This window comes from Takifugu flavidus, chromosome 7, assembly GCF_003711565.1.
Source record: "Takifugu flavidus isolate HTHZ2018 chromosome 7, ASM371156v2, whole genome shotgun sequence".
In the NCBI taxonomy this organism is placed as follows: domain Eukaryota; kingdom Metazoa; phylum Chordata; class Actinopteri; order Tetraodontiformes; family Tetraodontidae; genus Takifugu; species Takifugu flavidus.
Window position 1 is genome coordinate 8,712,351 of NC_079526.1, and position 17,336 is coordinate 8,729,686.

Here is a 17,336-nt window from a genome sequence, read left to right on the forward strand (position 1 = left end):
GGCCTCGTTTGCAGCCTCCTGTGGGACGCCTGTCTGCAAAGAAAATAACAACACCCCTCGATCAATAAAACACTAACTCGCCCAGATGGTCCACTGAGTGTTTGCACAGTGGCGGAGGGAGGAAAAGTGCGCGGATCATTGGTCACGCTTCCCTATATCAGATGCAGACAGGCCCTAAAAACCACAATTGCGTGTAAACGGGGAGACGCGCAGAGACCACGAATAGGCCGTCCTGCCCAGTCAAACATCGTTTCTTTGTTCAGGATGTCGGAAATACCAAGAGGACAGAAAATATCCAGCCGGTTCCACCGTTCTCAAACAAACAGCAACTTTCTGTACAAAGTAAACACAGACCACGTATCCAGACATAAACACACCACAGCGTGTGTGAGTTGGCTTTGAATGCATTCACCAATGATCACACTTTAAAAAAAGAGTGTTAAAAATGAACATCCGAGGTGATTTAACACATTCGGTCGAGGTAATTAAACAGTAGAGCCGGTTCTGATGGTGGGAAATGACGCCCTGATCTGTCCTGACAACATAATGAACAGCTCTGTTTGTGTTTTCCAGCTCTGAATATTAGTCACGCTTGATAAATGTGTACCCTGGCAGAGTGTCGATTATTACCCTGTCAGCAAGAGATGGATCTCTTCAGCCCGTCTGTTATGATGAGCTCACGGGTGTGAATGAGCCTCGTTCAGAGGAACAACTTGGCTCACAAGAGGCCATAAACATAAATAAACGCTGTGACATCAACTTATAACTGATCATATTAATTAATGAACTGTAGAACATCCCTCCTTCATGAATCAGCCCTGGGTGAGAGGCTGAGGTACAAACAGAGATCACAAGTTTATCACACCAAGGAGCACTTTAGAGTCTTCAATAGCCTGACGAGCAGGAAACTGGAAGAAACCCAAACAGGTAGAGGGAGAACATGCAGACTCCATATAGAAAGATATGGAATCCAACCCACAACCTGCTGGCTATCAGATATCAACTGGGCCACTCTGATACCAGTTAGTGAGTTTTCTCAGTGAAGGAACATTTTTTGCCCTAAAGACGATAATCAAACATGTTCAAGTGGTTAAAAGTACACTGCAGGTAGAATCTTAGTCATTTTAAGTGATTTAAATGTTAAATGAAACAAGAAACCAGCCTTCTTCTGGTGGAAGGAAGCTGTATTTTGCAGTTAGTGTCTGCAAAGATTTCCATCAGGTGTCTCTGTGGTCTCTGCTGCTGGCTTTGGCACTTGTGGTCGGAACTCCCAGACAGTCAGCTCCTGGTCGCTCCTGGTCGCTCCTGGTCGCAGAGCGTGATCAAGACGGCTGCTGCGTCGCTGCTGATGTCAGCAGCTTCCTCTCAGGTTCTCCTGGCTGCCTGCATATCTGTGGAATTTCTCCCCTCCTTGCCATCTCCACACGGAACAGGCAGAGGCAATTGGCACCTCTGCCCACCCTACACGCCCGGGCGGACCTGCCCTGAGCAAACAGCAGCCGGGGCAGCTGAGGGAGGCTTGGTTCCTGAACCACTGTCATGCTCAAATTCACTGACCAAAGATGGTGTGGGCTCCACAGAGAGGTCATGTTTGGATAAGAGCCTGAATGAGTGGGCTCACAACCAGTTTAATCTCTTCTGCAATGATCTTTCTCCTCCATTTCAGCCCCTTTTAAAATGATCAAAGGTGTCACTAAGTCTTGTCAACATTTGCAGTTGCTCCTACCAAGATCATCGCTGTGAAATTAAATGATTCAGATGAAGACAGACGGACATAAGCCCCATGTGTTATGTAGGCCATCCTTGGTGACACGTAAACTTGATGTCATAAATTAAAGAAGATTGCTTGTGACCTCTCCTTTACACCCACACACAACAACTGGAGCTGCGACCAGCCCATAAAAGAAACATTTACCTCTAGAGGAGACAGAGGTGGTCTCTATGTGGACTAAATGCTGCTTTGTTGTCTCACAGAAATATCCTGTCTGCATGTGGGAATACAGAACCACCAATAGACAGACAGATTGACAGACAGGATATGTTTCATACAGATATGTGCATAAAAATAACAGCCAGGATCCCCATAATGAAAGATATGATTAGCACTGATTGCTGTTATCTGCACATCCAGTTTCCCTGTCCTAAATGGATATTCAAAACAGCTTCAAAAATGTTGCCTCTGTAAAACTGGAGTCGTTTGAGTGAATAATGCAGCATGAGAAAAAGCATTTAGTGGAAAAGAAGAGAAATAAAATACCAGAGCAGCCAGATTCTTTTAATTGAATATGACTCCGCTTGGCTAAGGGCGACATCAAGTGGTATTACATGCAACTCTCTGGTCATTTCTCGATTTCTTTCCCCACTTTTTTTTTTTTAAAAAGGGAAAATTATTGCTTAGTTTTTAATAGAGAACCCCCGTGATGTTTGTTGTTTTCTATTTGAGGTTTTCACGTTATTTCCTTGATTTGACGGTGTGTCGCTCGCCGTGACGTCATCAAGAGAGGCGGACCAGATACCTCGGGGATCAGGAACCACTCCGCTGCACGCTACTGTCAGAGAAAGTCGGAAGAACGAAGAAATGGCGATTCACAATTATCTTTTCGCTGTTCGTTTGGCGTTTGTGGTTGCACTGGCGTTTCTCCCGGCTGATGTTTCAGCTGAGTCTACTAAGACCGTCGAATTGGACATCAGACCCGGAGGAACGGTGTACACTTTTACCGAGGGGATTGTAAGAAACTTTTATCCCAGTATTTACTTTATTTTTACGATTACATTGTGTTTTAGTAGATCTAATGGGTACACCATGCAGTCAAACTAAACATCTTTACCGGCTCCCAGAGCAATTAATTTACCCGTCACTACAGAAATTGGTATTAATCAAATGTATGATTATCATTAGTATTAAACAATGATAATCAAACGTGCAGTGTTTCAACGAAGAATACGTGAATTCGGTTACCCATGCGTTTATTTGATTGCACATATATCTTTCATGAGTGATTGGGAAAAAACTACATTCCGCTGAGCAGTTATCGTCGCAGCTTGATGACGACACGGCCTGTGAGAGGCCGACACGTCGCTGCCAGGCTGCCACAACGGCGTCGCTCATTGGCTGAACATGGAGCGACCTTAACTGATTTTTATTTTTAATGTTGCAATTAATAGAAGATATATTCAATAATTTAGCTTTAACTCTGTGCTATTATGCTCCATTTTGTCACGTTTAAGGCAGTGTCAGACGCTTCATCTGTAGTTTCATTTTCTTCCTCTTAAATGACGTCGATATTCTTGTAGAATGACAAAATGACCTACATAATGATTTAAAATTACAATATTTTTTTCCATCTCGTTTTCACAAGTAGACGATTGTAACCTATCTTTAATTTTTAAAATGTTTCCAATGTTTTTATGAATGAACACCGTCTACCATTAAGTCTGCAGCATTAACTTTATGTTAACCTGCTGTATGTTGTTATTTCAGAAAGACTATGAATGCGCATTCACTTATGCTTCACAAGGGGGGACAAATGAGGTGAGTGTTCTTTGATTGTTTCACTTGTGGTAATGATTCTATTATTTTTGTTTTGGGTATTTCACCATCTTTGTCCAGCACATTGTTGGCTGGTTTTACCACTTCTTTGACTTATATAAAAGAGCTGGCTTTGTGCTGCCATCCATGAATAAAATTGGTTCAAAACCAGTGAAACCTGTCTGAACGGGTGCGACAATCTGGTTTTGCGACGATGTTCTGCTTGTATTTGTGTCATGTTGCCAAGCCAGTGAAGGCTTTTGGCAGATCCTGAAAATTTGTGCAAATTTGAATTTCTGCAAGATGTTGATAAATGTGTTCTCACTGTTGTCTTAAAGTCCACACACTCTATTTGTAAATGCCAGGGACATGAACAGACGCTTTGTAGAAGCTGCAACTGCCAGAAACGGGCTTTTGCACGTCTGAGCAGAAATTCTCGAAGGTCACTTGTTCATCAAGTTCGCACGGTTGATTTTGGCCTATTTCCATATTAATATTTGGACTGTTTTTGTGCCAACAGCAATGGATGATGAGTGTGGGACTGAGTGACGACGACAGACTGTTTTCCTGCTCCGTGTGGAGGTGAGACACACACACACACACACACACACACACACACACACACACACACACACACACACACCCAGAGAAACCTGTTTCATCTTCAGTAGGTCGACCCCGCTGTTGGATGTGATAATTAACAGAAAGCAGGGAAACAAAACAACCGTTCCTACCTCGGTGGATTAAATTTATTCACAACTTACTGACTTAACACGTTCAGACTGTATGCAAATGGTTTCACGTTGTAATGCATTTGCTTTTCATTTTCACCCAGGCCCAAGGGTAAATCGTACCTGTTCTTCACTCAGTTCAAAGCTGAACTGAAGGGAGCCAAAATTGAATATGCTAATGCTTACGTAAGTATCAAACAAACAGCCCTGTTAAATCTCTTTTGTTGGCATTGTGTTGTGTATCTGTTTGGTTCAGCAGAAAATTCCATTATAGTAACAATATGTGACAGAGTGAAGGGCACTCGGAGACCGAGAGGATTGAGCCGGTCGCCTCACGTGCATATTTTTGTAAGCAGACGGTGTCAAACATATGGTGATGAACTGCAGCGTAAAACTGCATTTTGGACGCGCTGTGGTGCTCGTTCAGCATTCCGTGGATTTAACTTGTTGGCATTTGCAGCCCGATCTTCTAATGCTGCAGTTGGAACATCAGTTTTCACACTTGAGCTTTTTCTTCTTTTTCTTCTACTGAGCGCTCGGTGTAAAAGCTCAGATTCTCCGGCTTAGCAAACTGCAGTCGGGAGTTTTCTTTGTCTTGGGCTTGTGTTGCACGTGTCTACCTTCCGTCAGCGTTGAGATCAAACATTCTCTTTCCTGAGCTTTGACAGCGTCGGCACAAGTGTCAGACACAAAGCTCGTTTTTAAGGAGGGTTCCCCCCCACGCCCCCACCTTTTTGTCAAGAGCAAAGAAGCAGCTCTGATCTTATTTACTTTGACAACAAAAGGAGAACATTTGCAACCGACTTTAATGAGGCCGTGTCGTATTTTGCCGTCGTTGCGCCGACTGGATCTGGGATTAAATACGTCAGAAATGTCACATTTCGTGCATAACTCACAAACACAGGCGGAGAAAGTAAGAAAAAAAGAACAACTTTTATTTCTCCAAGAATCATCATCATCATCATCATCATCATATTTGTGCAGGTTAATGTCAGGACACTCTCCGAACTCACTTCCCCTGCGGGGGTCAGGTGTAGTGGCTGGTGAAGCAGAGCTCTCCTGGACTCGTCTTCGTTACCCCCTCCCCTCACACGAACGGTTCTGACAGACGTTAGAGCGAGCTAGTGTCCTCCCCCCGCCGTTTCCGTGCCCTGCAAGTACACATCCAGAAAATAACTCCATAAACGCCATTTCAAAAATAACCCCGCACACCTGCCACCCCCGCGCGGGATTTACTTGACCCTGTCATCGCATCCTCCCACTTTTCTTGGCCAATCTGTTGCACAAAAGAAACGCCAAAAAATAAGCGTCTACTGTTCCGCCTCGCATCCCGTTCCGCTCACTCATTATTCTCTTCCCTTATGTATACATTTCCAGTCACAGACATCAGCAGCAGGACAGGGCGACGTGCAGTTGAACCCAGAAGAATTTACCGTTGGTGAAACAACAGGTGAGAAATTGATTGCGTTCCTCGGTGTTCAATCAGCCCCTGCTTGCCTTGTCAATCCCCCTCCCCTCATTCCCTGCTGATTTCCCTTCAGAGGCATAACTGCAGCTGTGAGTGGGCTGCCATTTGTCCCCGCAGCATCATTTGTTGCTCCCGCTACTGCGGGAATCCCCATGGTGGCTTCAGCTCCGGACTTTAATTAGAGAGATTTGACAAGTCATCAGAGTTACAGTAGTTGTGATTTTCTGCAGATAAGCTGCTAAGAACAAAGGCTTTCAGACCAACAAATCCAGCAGTTTCAACAGATTTAGATAATCCCTTCTCCGTTGGACCTCTGGGAGTATTTCAGCTCACGAGGTTTATTTTCATTTATTTTATTTTGAAATACATGCGCGAAATTGCAAAGCAGCGGGGGAAACTGCCACTGAGGGGATAATATTCAACAGATCCACCAGGGGGAGCTGTTCAGCCGTCAGAACGAGCATAAATCGTTAAGGTAAATAAAGATCAAGACAGAAGTGTCCCAAAACGAGGGCTAATCATCTAAAGCCCCCTCTCCTGGTAGGCTTCGGTAAAAGGGGCTCCTTTTCTCCAAGCCATGTTAAAATTCAATTTATTTCTTTTAAGTATACAGGAAGGAACCATCTACAGGAAAGAAAGATTACTACAGCTTTTTTGCTGATAGCATCTGAGTTGTCCACCCACTTTACTGCTACCAGTTGAGATTTGTGGCTGTCTACTTTGGGAGGTTATACCAAACAGGAAGTCCTCCCTTTTAATACCCCTGCTTATGTTTTTGCCTTCAGTGACCCAGAAGGACGGGAAGTTCAAAGCTCAACTGGCCAAGCTGACCGTCATCGGACGGACGCAACACGACGAACTGTAAGCGGCCGAACTTGGCTTTGGCTGGTGTTTGGAGCCATCAGAGCGCCGCGGTGAGCTCTGCGTGGAACCTGCTTCTCAACTCTGTTTAATGAAGGATGGAATGGGTGGAACTCTTCAGCAGTGACGACCAAAAATCGGGACATGGGATGATACGACATTTCTTGTCGTCACGTTAATTACTAGGTTTGTTTTCTGCAAATGTACCTGCGACTTGTTACAAAACTCTTGTTTTGTTTTTGTTTTTTACTAAAAGTGATCTGAAATGCAACAGCCTGCCACAAGATAAAGTGCTTCCATAGTTTTTCCTGAGGCTTTCCAGAGAGTAAATCTGTTCTGATCCACTCGGGATGTATAGCGATGTATAGAGGATTGTAGCCAGCATGTGAAATATAGATAACACTTTGCTTTGGAAGGGACTTATCCATCATGTGTAATCCTGAGACCAAAGTGAGTAATCCCCAGCGCTATCATCACCCGCTCATTCTTTTCCGGATGAGTAAGCGCGCATTTCATCCACCAAAAACAGATTGGTTCTGCTCGCGATGCGTTCTGATAGTGGTCTTGGCCAGAAGGTAAACTTGTAATAGAGCAGATAGTAGCCTCTTATCACAGCAACGTTGATAAAGTGATCGCGTCACGTTTCTTTCTGGTGTCAGTCTGAGTTCGCCATGAATGTGGGTTTGAATGTGTGTTTACGTGGAGGTTCTCCGGCACCTTCCCGACAACTTTCCCCTTTATCTCCGGGTGCCACTGCCTCCTCTCCCTTCATCTTCCCAACATCGATGGAGACAGTTCGTGGAATTGATTTCGGATTTTAATTCCGAACCGGGATTAAGCGCCGAGACCTTCTCTGGTCTGGATTCAGCTTCTGTCCGGAGGTGATTTTTCTGGTGAGAGCTGGAGAGAGAGAGAGAGAAGTGTCTCTGGGGTCGCGGCGTCCCCAGCCTGACCCAGAATAGAAGAAAATCCCAACGTTACTAAAGTCAGACTTGTTTTATATTGTTTTGATTCAGCGACCGTTCCAATAAAGACACTTCTGGAGAAGGATGTTTTTGGTCTTCTTGCGTCAGCCGCGATCCGACTGAAGCTCCCGCAGCATCATTAAAGGGTAAACGTGAAATGGGGGGAGGCATCAAATAATCCCAGCGGTGTCACCGTTCGGTCACAGCCGACGCCGCGGGCTTCAAAGGCCCGGCCGACATCTGTCAAGCAAACTAAAGGCGGAATTCAATGTATGCTTAATGTAAACATGCAGCAGCAGAGGTTTATTCCCAACCTAAAAAAGAAGGTTCTGCAGTTTTATAGTGAATTAATTCCCACCCAAAAAAAAAAGTGATTCGGGAAGCAATTAGCGTATATTGTCCTCGGATAAACGTTTTCACCAGATAAAGAGCTTCCATTGTTTCTTTTTAATTTCTAGGGGGGAGAGGCTTTGCGGGGAGGATCTGCTAAATCCACAGGCGCATATGAGAACGTATAGAGCGATGATCTTTGTGGGCTTATGGAGTCAGGAGAGATTTATTCATCCCCCGTTAAGCACAACCGGCAATCAAGAACGCACTCAAACTGGCGGGAGTTCATTCCGAATCACTGAGCCACATCTGCAAATAAGGAATGTGTTCAGAGCCAAAACACTTGAAGCTCTTGGTAATCAAGGAATCTGGTGACTTCAGATCCTGGTGAGGGAGAACGTCGCCTCTGGAGCTGGCCGGTCTGTGGAGGAAGAGCTGGCTTTGTGCTGCCATCCATGATTTTAATGCTTTCCCTACTGGTCACCATCTGGTACCAGATGTTTTGCAGACTCTTCTGGGGGGGGTGCTCATGCCCGGGGGCTTACTTCTGTTAAGAGGCCGTGCATTAAAGACTAACGTGACCTCGGGGATGAAATCGGCATCCCAACTGTTGCAGTCCTGAAAGTCCTCCTCGGCGGGTGGATCGGGCTCGCTGCCGCGTCCGTCTGCACAATGGAATCCTGGGAAATTTGACATGCTCGCGCTGAACAACGTGGCATTACATTAACGTAAACGTTTTTTTTTTGGTTTTTTTTTTTTTTAGCATGTTTGCGCCTGCCTGGCTATTTATAAAGTTATTCTATAAACTTTGGCAGAACCCTTGAGTAAGTAATTGAGGCCAGCAAGAAGCCCTCTGTGTTTTCGGAGGCCTGATGTTGCTAACCCCCCGCAGGCCTGTAAATGCAGATTAATGAGGAAGCACGTTCGGGGTCGTTAGGGCTTAACTCGAGTTGCGGAAAAATATGCCTGAATGTGAATTCCTAGAAGATAATTGTAAGATTTATTTAAAAGACGGATTAACTTGCTGTTTTCCGACTTTGAATAGATTCTGTTTGCTGGGAATAAAGAGCAACGCTGGCCCGACTCTTTATTCAAACCCACGCGAACCCACCAAAACACATCTTACAAGGGATAAAAATCTCCTCTGCCCGTTGCCTTTAACACACACGCACGTGCGCACACACACACACACGCACACCTGCCACCTCCTCTTTCAATTTGAGCATCCTGACATTTAGAGGGGAACAGATGGGGACCGCGGCCGGCTCGGTCCAGCCACAGGCAGCAATGGAAATACGATGTATCGAGCAAGAGCCGTCTGGTGGCGTGACCAGCTGCCCCTGGCCTCCGAAAAGACACGTGGAGACGGTGCGCTGCTGCCCGCCACAACTAGCGGCCGATTGTGCCCCACCCATACGGGCGATACCGTCTGTCCATACTGTCCATCTTCTTGTCCCCCAAACGCTAACATGGGGGAGACTTGAGCAACAAAGTAGCTCTGCATGGTTTTGGGGAGGTTTTCTTTTTAAAGTGCATGCATATTTATTAGTCTCTTCCCACAGACAGCCAGGAAAACAACTACAGCACAACAGCTGGCCGAGACTGTGAGCGAGAGGAGTTTGTTCGCCCCCCCCCAGGTAGCCGCACAATGTGTTTGTTGCACATTTTTGCGGATGCATTGCTCACCATCGGTAGCGTTGGAAAGACTGTGGAGGGCAGTGACTCAGACGCAGATATCTGCTGGTCATCATTACAATATTATTTTACTGACATGTAAAGCAGATATATGAGCCTGCTCAAGGTTTCTCCCTGTTAGAGGGATTCTGCTTGTTATTATTCGGCGGTCCATCTTGAATGCCGCAGATGCTGTATGAATATATTTGAATTGAACGGAATGGAATTAGCCTGGAACCGTTCCATCCTATAAAAAGTTCTTCGGACGCTTAGAAAGCACCCCAGTTCATTCCTGCTTGGTGCAACGTGTTGGAAGTATCACTTTTCTCTTAAATATAAATATCAACTCTGACACATCCGTCCAGTTGCATTTCTGTCTACAATACATCAGGTTTTCGAAGGCGCCGTAACATCAGGTTTTCACACCACAGAGCGTCGAGCCTCCCGGCGGCAATTATCTAACCCTGTCCGTGCTGATACACAGGCTGAGTCCACTAATCAGTCAGAACTTTGTCTTGACATTCCATTTTCCCTCATATTTCCTACTAATTGGACTATCTCCATTGCCCTTTTACCAAGTGTGAGAGCCTGGGTGAGAAGTGAGCATCTGTAGAGAGGCTCCTGTTACCGGAGCATTAACCCAGACAGATGTTACGATGTCCTGTGTGTTCAGCTTCTATGCCCAAGAGGCTCTTATAGGAGGAGAGAGGGTGGAGAGGACATTTGCAGAGCCAAGCTGTTCTCCCCGACATACTCACCCTGAGTCGTGTGTGCGTCTTGTCACCTTGGAAACCTGGCGAGCGTTGAATCACTCTCCGTCCTTTCACGCTCACGATCGGCGCTGCGCATGTGGCTCCGTTCCACCTCCCACTGCGTGGTCTCACACTGTGGTTGAGAGCAGCCTTCTCTTCTCGGGGTAGGGGGGAGCTTTGCGGGGTTCCTCTTTCTTCCCCTGCTCGGAGAGTCTGTGGTGGGGGTACGGGGGCGGCTTGCGTCCCCGGCCGCCTTGTGCCGCCGACGGCTTTGCGGATACGGGGCCCGTACGCCCCTGCAACGGTCCGTTGACAGGGTGTGCCGAGGATGGCGGCTCCTCTCTGTGATCACCAGCTGGAAATTGAGTTTCCATGTTGGTGGGTGGGCAGCAGGCAGATGGAGGCCGAAGCCACGGAGACGAAGGTTGACCAACAGATGGGTGGTCACTTTGCAGGTTCTGGTAATGCCGGATTTTGTTCTCGATGATGACAGAAGGGCAGAGTGTGGGGGGTGGCTTAATCTTTGGAGACGGGGGGCAGGACGGAGAGACTCGGATGGAGGTGGAAGGCCCTGGGGAGTGGGGTCGAGAACCGGGGCTGCTGGGGTGATGGAGGTTCACCGTCAGAGGCGATAGACCAGGAGTGGGAGGGCGGACGGGGAGGCTCTTCTGGGGAGCTGGATTAAAGTCCAGATCGGCTTCCAACCGCGGAGGACTGGAGGAACGGAGGCTGCCGCCGGGCCGCAGCGGAGCCGCTTGGGAGGTGAAGCGAAGACTCAAAACCCTGTCTGGCGAAAGCCCAGACGCGACCGCGCTGAGGAGCGCGTTTGGTGGCGAAACGCTCCTGCGGCGATGGTCTCTTCGGCCGGATGAACCCGCGGCACTCGGCTTGTCTCCGAGCTCTGAGGGCCTCCGACGGAAACCGCCCACCGTCGCCACGCTGGAACTGGAACCTGAGGGGGAGCTGTCGGCGCCGTCGCCTCCTGCGGCGCTCTGCTGCTCGTCGTCGCTCACGTCGATAGACGAGGTCAGGAAATCGATCTGCTGCACCACCTAGAAAACACGGTGAGAGGTTTGATCGACTGAAACAACAGCTGTCAATGTGGAGCAGTCAAAATGAGGAGAGGTCCATTATGTGCCGACACCTCATCTGTCAAAGATCTTTTTAATTCATCTCAAGAAGCGCAAACCAAGAAAAAGGTTTTTGTTTTTTTTTCTTGGAAGGATTTCTGTTGTGACGGTTAAAGACGGAGGAAGATTGTCTCACAGTTCTGCTTGACTTATTCACAGAATTCTGACAGAACAACCTTGGTCTTTCTGAGAAACTGCATCGATTTTCAAAACACGTCCTCCTCTTTCAACTTTGTCCCTCACATATTGACAATACGAGTCCACGCATATCACGCTTTTATCAATCCAACCCAGCATCACCTCACCCAACTGAAGCAAGAGACATCGAATGGGCACCAGAAGACACCGTCATTATAAGAAGAATGATTGGATCAATATACTGCCTCGAGGACCGGTGAAAGGAAACCAGAAGTGCAAAGGCTGATATAACAGATGAATATGAGTTTGTTTGTCAGGACGCATACTGATAAGTTCATCCCGATGATGTCACAAAGATGTCACAGCATTATCTCGGTTACGAAGGAATGAATTAACAGGGAGCCTGGGTTGCAAAATAAAAGATGAGAGTTCGATAGATGTGCTTGTCTTTCAGAGGAGGAGCTAATTAATGAAAGACTTAGTAGGCTGCATAATCTCTCTGCGATTTTGACAGTTTTATGTAATTTATCCGAGTGATGGAGAGCAAAACAGAGGAAGGAGGAGAATCTAACCAGACTTAAGCGCTGCATTACTGTCATCTTAGCAGCTTAAACCCTCATTCCACCTGGAATTTCCACCATTTATAGTAATCTAAAGCCTCTTCTGCCAGTTGGAGCGCAGTCTTGATATTTCACCATTATTTTTATTACATTTTATATAGACAAACACACACACACACACACACACACACGCACACACATAAAATGATGTAGGCCAGACATTGGAGAAAATTACACTGGAAAATGCTTGACCTCTCCCCACCTGCTGTATAATAAATCCTCAGTCCCCGCTGAAACAGATGAATTATTGGTTTGTTCCATGTTTTCCGCTGCCTCCTCGTCAAAGGGTGGCCTGGATTTGTCTCGTTCTACCTCTTTTTTAAAAAAAACAACAAACCCAGAGCTACGGGTGAGACATTTTGTGTGACTGAACTGCCGCGCACATACTGTATTCCCGTCGAGTGACTTCGGGCAGGGGCCGCTTGTTAACGTCACAAATCAAAGGAGATCAAAGAGAAAAGGGTCCTGGTTTACTCCCATGAGTGACTCTTAAAAACAATGTTTCGCGACCCTTCTAGTCATACTCGACGCTAACCGTTCTACCTCCCGAGTTGTGTTGTGGTGCTTTAATGCACTTTAAAGATTTCTGTTTATCACAGGGATTGATTATTAAATAAGACCCGGGGTTACTGCTCATGCAACAGAATGATAAAACAAGGCTTTGAAATAAATATGTCTTCAGTGTGCCTTTGATCTGTCACTCTGTTATGAAAATTTGCCATTTTCTTTCCCACTGTTCCTCGCTCCTCATCGTTTCGTATAACCAACACGCTCCGTCACCAGCGTGGTATTCACGATGTCACGTAGAAGACAAGATGGTAAAGTCACCGCGTTGGCTTTTGGAGACCCCGGAGATTCAGATGGGTCGGCCAGAGGTGAGGCGAACGCGTCACAGCAGCGCGAGGCACAAGAGGCCTGGATGGCGATTATTAAAAGCATCAGGCTCCATCCAGCTGTGCCTGGAGCTGACTCGTCCATGAGGAGGTAGATTAGAGGCGAGATGAGAGGGGGGGTGAGAGAGAAGCAGGAGAGAAGGTGGCTGCCTCACCCATTGTCACAGCCTGTTCTCAGCTGCCTCTACATCATGCAAATGGGACTTAACTAGCATGTCAGGCGCTCCTACAAAGGTTGGCAAAAGAGCTGGAGGCTGGACGCCGAGGAGGCTTTGAGAAGCAGCCGAATGGGGCGGATTCCTGCAAACCCGCTGCTGACTTTCCAATGCTCGTTCAATTCTGCTGAGGACGTGCATTTGTGTCGGGCACTGTTACAACCACCTCCAGCCCTTATCATTTTCTTCTAAGACGGATGTTTGTTGCACAAGGAAATAAACGAGAGAGGATATAAATAGTTTCTCATCCCAGGTTGTGTTACAGAAAAGAGTGAAAGGTCAGCTGTTTGTGGGAAACATCAATAAAAGCCATTTAGAATCTTTGTTCCGGTCTTTCCTGTTGTGTAGAGTTGAATGAAATTCAACACCTTACCTCTCTCATTTCCTGCTGGACGTCCCTCAGCGCGCGAAGAACCTGCTCCAGGTTGTCCACCACTCTCTTGATCTGATTTCTAACCACCTTCCTGCTGCAGCCCACTTCCTTCACTTGCAGCGCTCTGTCAGCGGTCGGTCTGCATTGGACACGTGTCTGGTTCGGGCCCAGGATCCCAGCGTACGCCGAGTTCGTTCTGGGCTTCCTGGGGCCTCGGAGAGTTGCCGCGCAGTTGAAGCCTCTCTCCGAAACTCCGGTGGAGAGCACGACTCCGTTGAGGGGCCTGCTGAGGCCCTCCACAGGTGGCTCCCTCAGGTCTCTCTGGCTCTGGGACTTCCTACTCTTCTGCTGGATGCGGCCGAAGCTGGAAGTCAGGCTGTGCTCTGTTAGTCCCCGGCGGTCAGAACCGATCCAGCTGGATGAATGGAGCTCTCGTTGGCGGTAGTTGGTACTGCTGCCATAGTCCCACACATTCACCTTGGGTTCCTCCACATCAGTTGCTTTACGTTCTGGATCTTCTGGACTGGCTGCAGGAGGGGCTCCCACAAGCGGTCCGTATGTTGAGGTGCCGGTCCCGTGGTTCTGTGCCTGGAGGAGGCTGCTGTTGTGCTCCGGTGCAGATGTGGAGTTGTCGCTCAGACCCTGCTGGAGATCTCCTGCAACCAGGTCAGCGGGGAGCTCTGGAGGCTGGCTCCACTTGGAAGCTCTGTCTTGCTTCTGCTTCCCCAGGCCCCCGGGCAGTATGTGGTGCCCCCTCAGCACCACCGGCAATATCCTCGCCATCCCCACGCCATTGAGACGCAGCTCCCCCTTCTTCTTTTCTTTACCCTGAATGGAGAAGAGTCCGATGCCTTTGGCTCTCTCCAGCGGGGTCAGATGGCCGGGGGCCTCCGAGCCGGATTTGTATGGTCCGTTAAGCCCCAGGTCACTGTCGTGCTGGGGCTTCAGACTGTTGCGCAGCCACGGGATGAAGTGCGGGGTGTGGTGCTTGAAGCTCTTCTGCTCCCCAGGTGCTGGTGCCCCGCTGTCAGAGAACATTGTGATGGATGTCGTCCGGCAGCCTCACAGAAAGACAAAAAAGCGGAAAAGGGGAAGGACGACTCCGGGGAGCTTCTTCCTCTTTTTCCATGGGTCTCCACCTACCTTGGCCATTAACAGCGACATCTATCTATTAGTCTCTTTCCCCTTCTGCCGTCTCCAAAACTTTTATCTGCTTTTGTCCCCTCCCAGTTGGAGATCCCACCCACCTAATCCCCCTTTGCTGCACGAGCCTGCATCTGACTTAATCACAGCCTTTCTCCCCTCTTTTTATCCCTCTGTTTCAGCTTCTCCTCCCACCATCCGCTGTAGTGCTCTTGAGCCCTCTCCTCCTCGTTGGGCTGGCCTCGGAAATGCTGGGGGCTTCTCTCTCTCTCCGTCTTCTCTCTCTCTCTCTGCCTGCCGTCCTCAGTGGCTTGCAGCAGCAGAGGCTTCCTGTGTCTACATCTCTGCCCCCCCCAACACTGCGCTGTGCTGCCTCCTATTCTCGCTCTTTCTTCCTCCCACTCTCTCTCTCTCACTGCTCCAACTCCCTTTCTCTATTTCCCTCTCCTCCCTTCTCACTCTCTGCTCATCTGAGAACCCCTTATCCTCCTTATCATCTTTTGCTCTCCTTCCTGTCACTCTTTTTTACCTCCCATTTGCCGGGGAGACAATCTGAACCCGTGTTATTAATCCTCCGTTAGCCAATGTGCACCCACGTGATCCCCCCCCCTCCTTATCTGATTACTCCTACCCCGGCTCAGTCCTTCACAATTAAATGCTGCTTAGGATACCGGGGAGGTTTAAGGAGTAGGAGGAGAACAGCAGGAGGGGAGCAAAAAAGGAGGAATAGTGAGGGAGCACATCAGCATCCTTTAAGATCTGAGATCTGCTCCAATTTGACAGAATCTGGAAGCTGCCCAGGCTGCAACCAGCAGCCCGCCCGTGGCAGCGCTGTCGCCGGTTTATTGTAACTGTCAGCAAATAGTGTCTTAACCACCCGGTAGCTTCCTTGTTATTTTGTCGTAAATCAAACTTCTATTTGCTCCAATTAAGTGTAGACAGAAGCTATTTTTAGGCACGTAATTCACATTCAACTTGCCTTATATCTGGGTTTTCTTGTGCCTGCCTGGCGAGTCTAAAGATGTTCTTCCCTCTCAGAAATAAAGGTGCTGATGAGAGCTACAGAAGGATTGTTAGTGTGGTTCACTGCGTTTGGGTTCTTGCCTCCTTCTATGATGCTACCTCTCAGAGTCATGATGATAAAATGGCTCTTGTTGATTCTCTATTTTCCGCCCTGCCGACTGGAGAGCCGTGACATCTGCAAACAGTAAACAGGACCTTTGACGGTAGCATAGGCTCAGTAGAGACCACAGCAGCAACGTAGAGGCTTTCAGCCCAAACACATGTTGATCCTTTAGAGAACAGTGAAGTTACAGTAGGAAATACGGTGCCCATCATCTCTTTAAATCTTTAAAATGGGCGCCATCATTCCGCAATCCTTGATCTATACAAGAAATTACCTGGTTTCAGGTAAAAAGTCAAAACCCAGATCCCTGCGACAGCGGCTGCTAACACCAAAAAGAACTAACTCGGGAGCAGCCTTGCTACCCTTTTCACGCAGCAGCGCCCCCCCCCTCCCCTCGGGTTTGACTTCCTTCCACGCCATTCGCACAGGTGTGTTAGCAGGAGAAAAGTCAAACACGGGCTCGCTGTGAACCACCAGCGAAGAAGATTCCTGCCTACATGTCGACAAATTGCTGCTGTCATGGCTACTGGTCTGCATGAAAAAAGAGGTAATAGGGCAGCAATGATTAATCCTTCGGAGGATTGTTGCACACAACCGGGGCCCATTTCTGGGAATTAGTAGGTTCCATTTGCATTAAGATTCCATTTAAACTGTTTGTTTAACTGTTTGGGGTTGTAGTCCTTATACAGAGGCAATGACTTCCTCTGTATATAGAACGCACACATTCATGTGATGTTACAGGGTTTGAGTCCCAGTCGAATCGCAACGATTTGCGTGTGGGGGACATTTCTATAGTTGCCAGGACAGTGGTAGCTGCATTTTTACGTGGAAATTTTGTAATAAACTTTGGATTACCAGAAAATCCCTCAAGGCATTTCTGGGAAAATACATTTCCAATCGGGGAATGCTCAAAAAGGCTGCAGTGACCTTGATTTTTATGTATAATCTGCCTTGAACAGTTCATCTTTGATTCATATTTGCACAGATCCCATTTGGAGGAAAGGTTTCTGTCGTACCTGGTTCATGTTTGACTCTGAGGCGATGTTTGCTGTGCTGACGGCCGCTCCTAATGACTGTGACCACACTGCCCATTTTATTTAGGTGTCATGTGGGACCGGCTTTGTTGCCTTCATTTTACTTGTTGCGAGCAGGTGACCCCGCAGAAGCTAGAAGGAAATATTCTTCTCCTCAAATCGAAGACCTGCCTGTCCTCCCCTGCTGATTCCAACAGCGAGGGAAACAAACATAACATATGGCCTGTTTGTAACCTTATCCATCCTCTCCTACGACGCCACACTTGTTTGGTTCCTGGATGAGGCTGACAGCCTGTGGAGGAGCAGCAGACCGTGCGTGCCGCATGCATGTGCCTGCTGAACTTTGCCAGTGCT

General features: G+C 47.8%; 2 protein-coding genes across 2 annotated transcripts; one reads left to right on the forward strand and one right to left on the reverse strand.

The window, feature by feature from the left end:
- The first annotated feature begins 2,487 nt into the window (after nt 1–2,487).
- mydgf (myeloid-derived growth factor) lies at nt 2,488–7,639 on the forward strand. The gene is made up of 6 exons (XM_057038117.1): nt 2,488–2,728; nt 3,482–3,532; nt 4,050–4,111; nt 4,365–4,446; nt 5,638–5,710; nt 6,514–7,639. The coding sequence occupies exons 1-6, from the start codon at nt 2,579–2,581 to the stop codon at nt 6,591–6,593; spliced, it is 498 nt and encodes a 165-aa protein (XP_056894097.1). The 5' UTR covers nt 2,488–2,578; the 3' UTR covers nt 6,594–7,639.
- Nucleotides 5,175–15,402, reverse strand: LOC130528570 (uncharacterized). Its single transcript, XM_057038094.1, has 3 exons — nt 13,680–15,402; nt 10,317–11,362; nt 5,175–5,411 (listed from the first exon to the last, which is right to left on the reverse strand). Exons 1-2 carry the CDS (start codon nt 14,715–14,717, stop codon nt 10,439–10,441), a joined length of 1,962 nt encoding a protein of 653 aa, XP_056894074.1. The 5' UTR covers nt 14,718–15,402; the 3' UTR covers nt 5,175–5,411; nt 10,317–10,438.
- Nucleotides 15,403–17,336: the final 1,934 nt, after the last annotated feature.

What these genes read in the sequence shown, in the direction of transcription:
- mydgf (XM_057038117.1), top strand. Translation starts at nt 2,579, where the DNA reads ATGGCGATTCACAATTATCTTTTCGCTGTTCGTTTGGCGTTTGTGGTT. An exon ending in CACAAGGGGGGACAAATGAG is followed by an intron (nt 3,533 to 4,049) that starts GTGAGTGTTCTT and finishes TTGTGCCAACAG; the next exon opens with CAATGGATGATGAGTGTGGG. An exon ending in TTGAATATGCTAATGCTTAC is followed by an intron (nt 4,447 to 5,637) that starts GTAAGTATCAAA and finishes ATACATTTCCAG; the next exon opens with TCACAGACATCAGCAGCAGG.
- LOC130528570 (XM_057038094.1), bottom strand. Translation starts at nt 14,717, where the DNA reads ATGTTCTCTGACAGCGGGGCACCAGCACCTGGGGAGCAGAAGAGCTTC. An exon ending in TCCAGCAGGAAATGAGAGAG is followed by an intron (nt 11,363 to 13,679) that starts GTAAGGTGTTGA and finishes CGTGTTTTCTAG; the next exon opens with GTGGTGCAGCAGATCGATTT.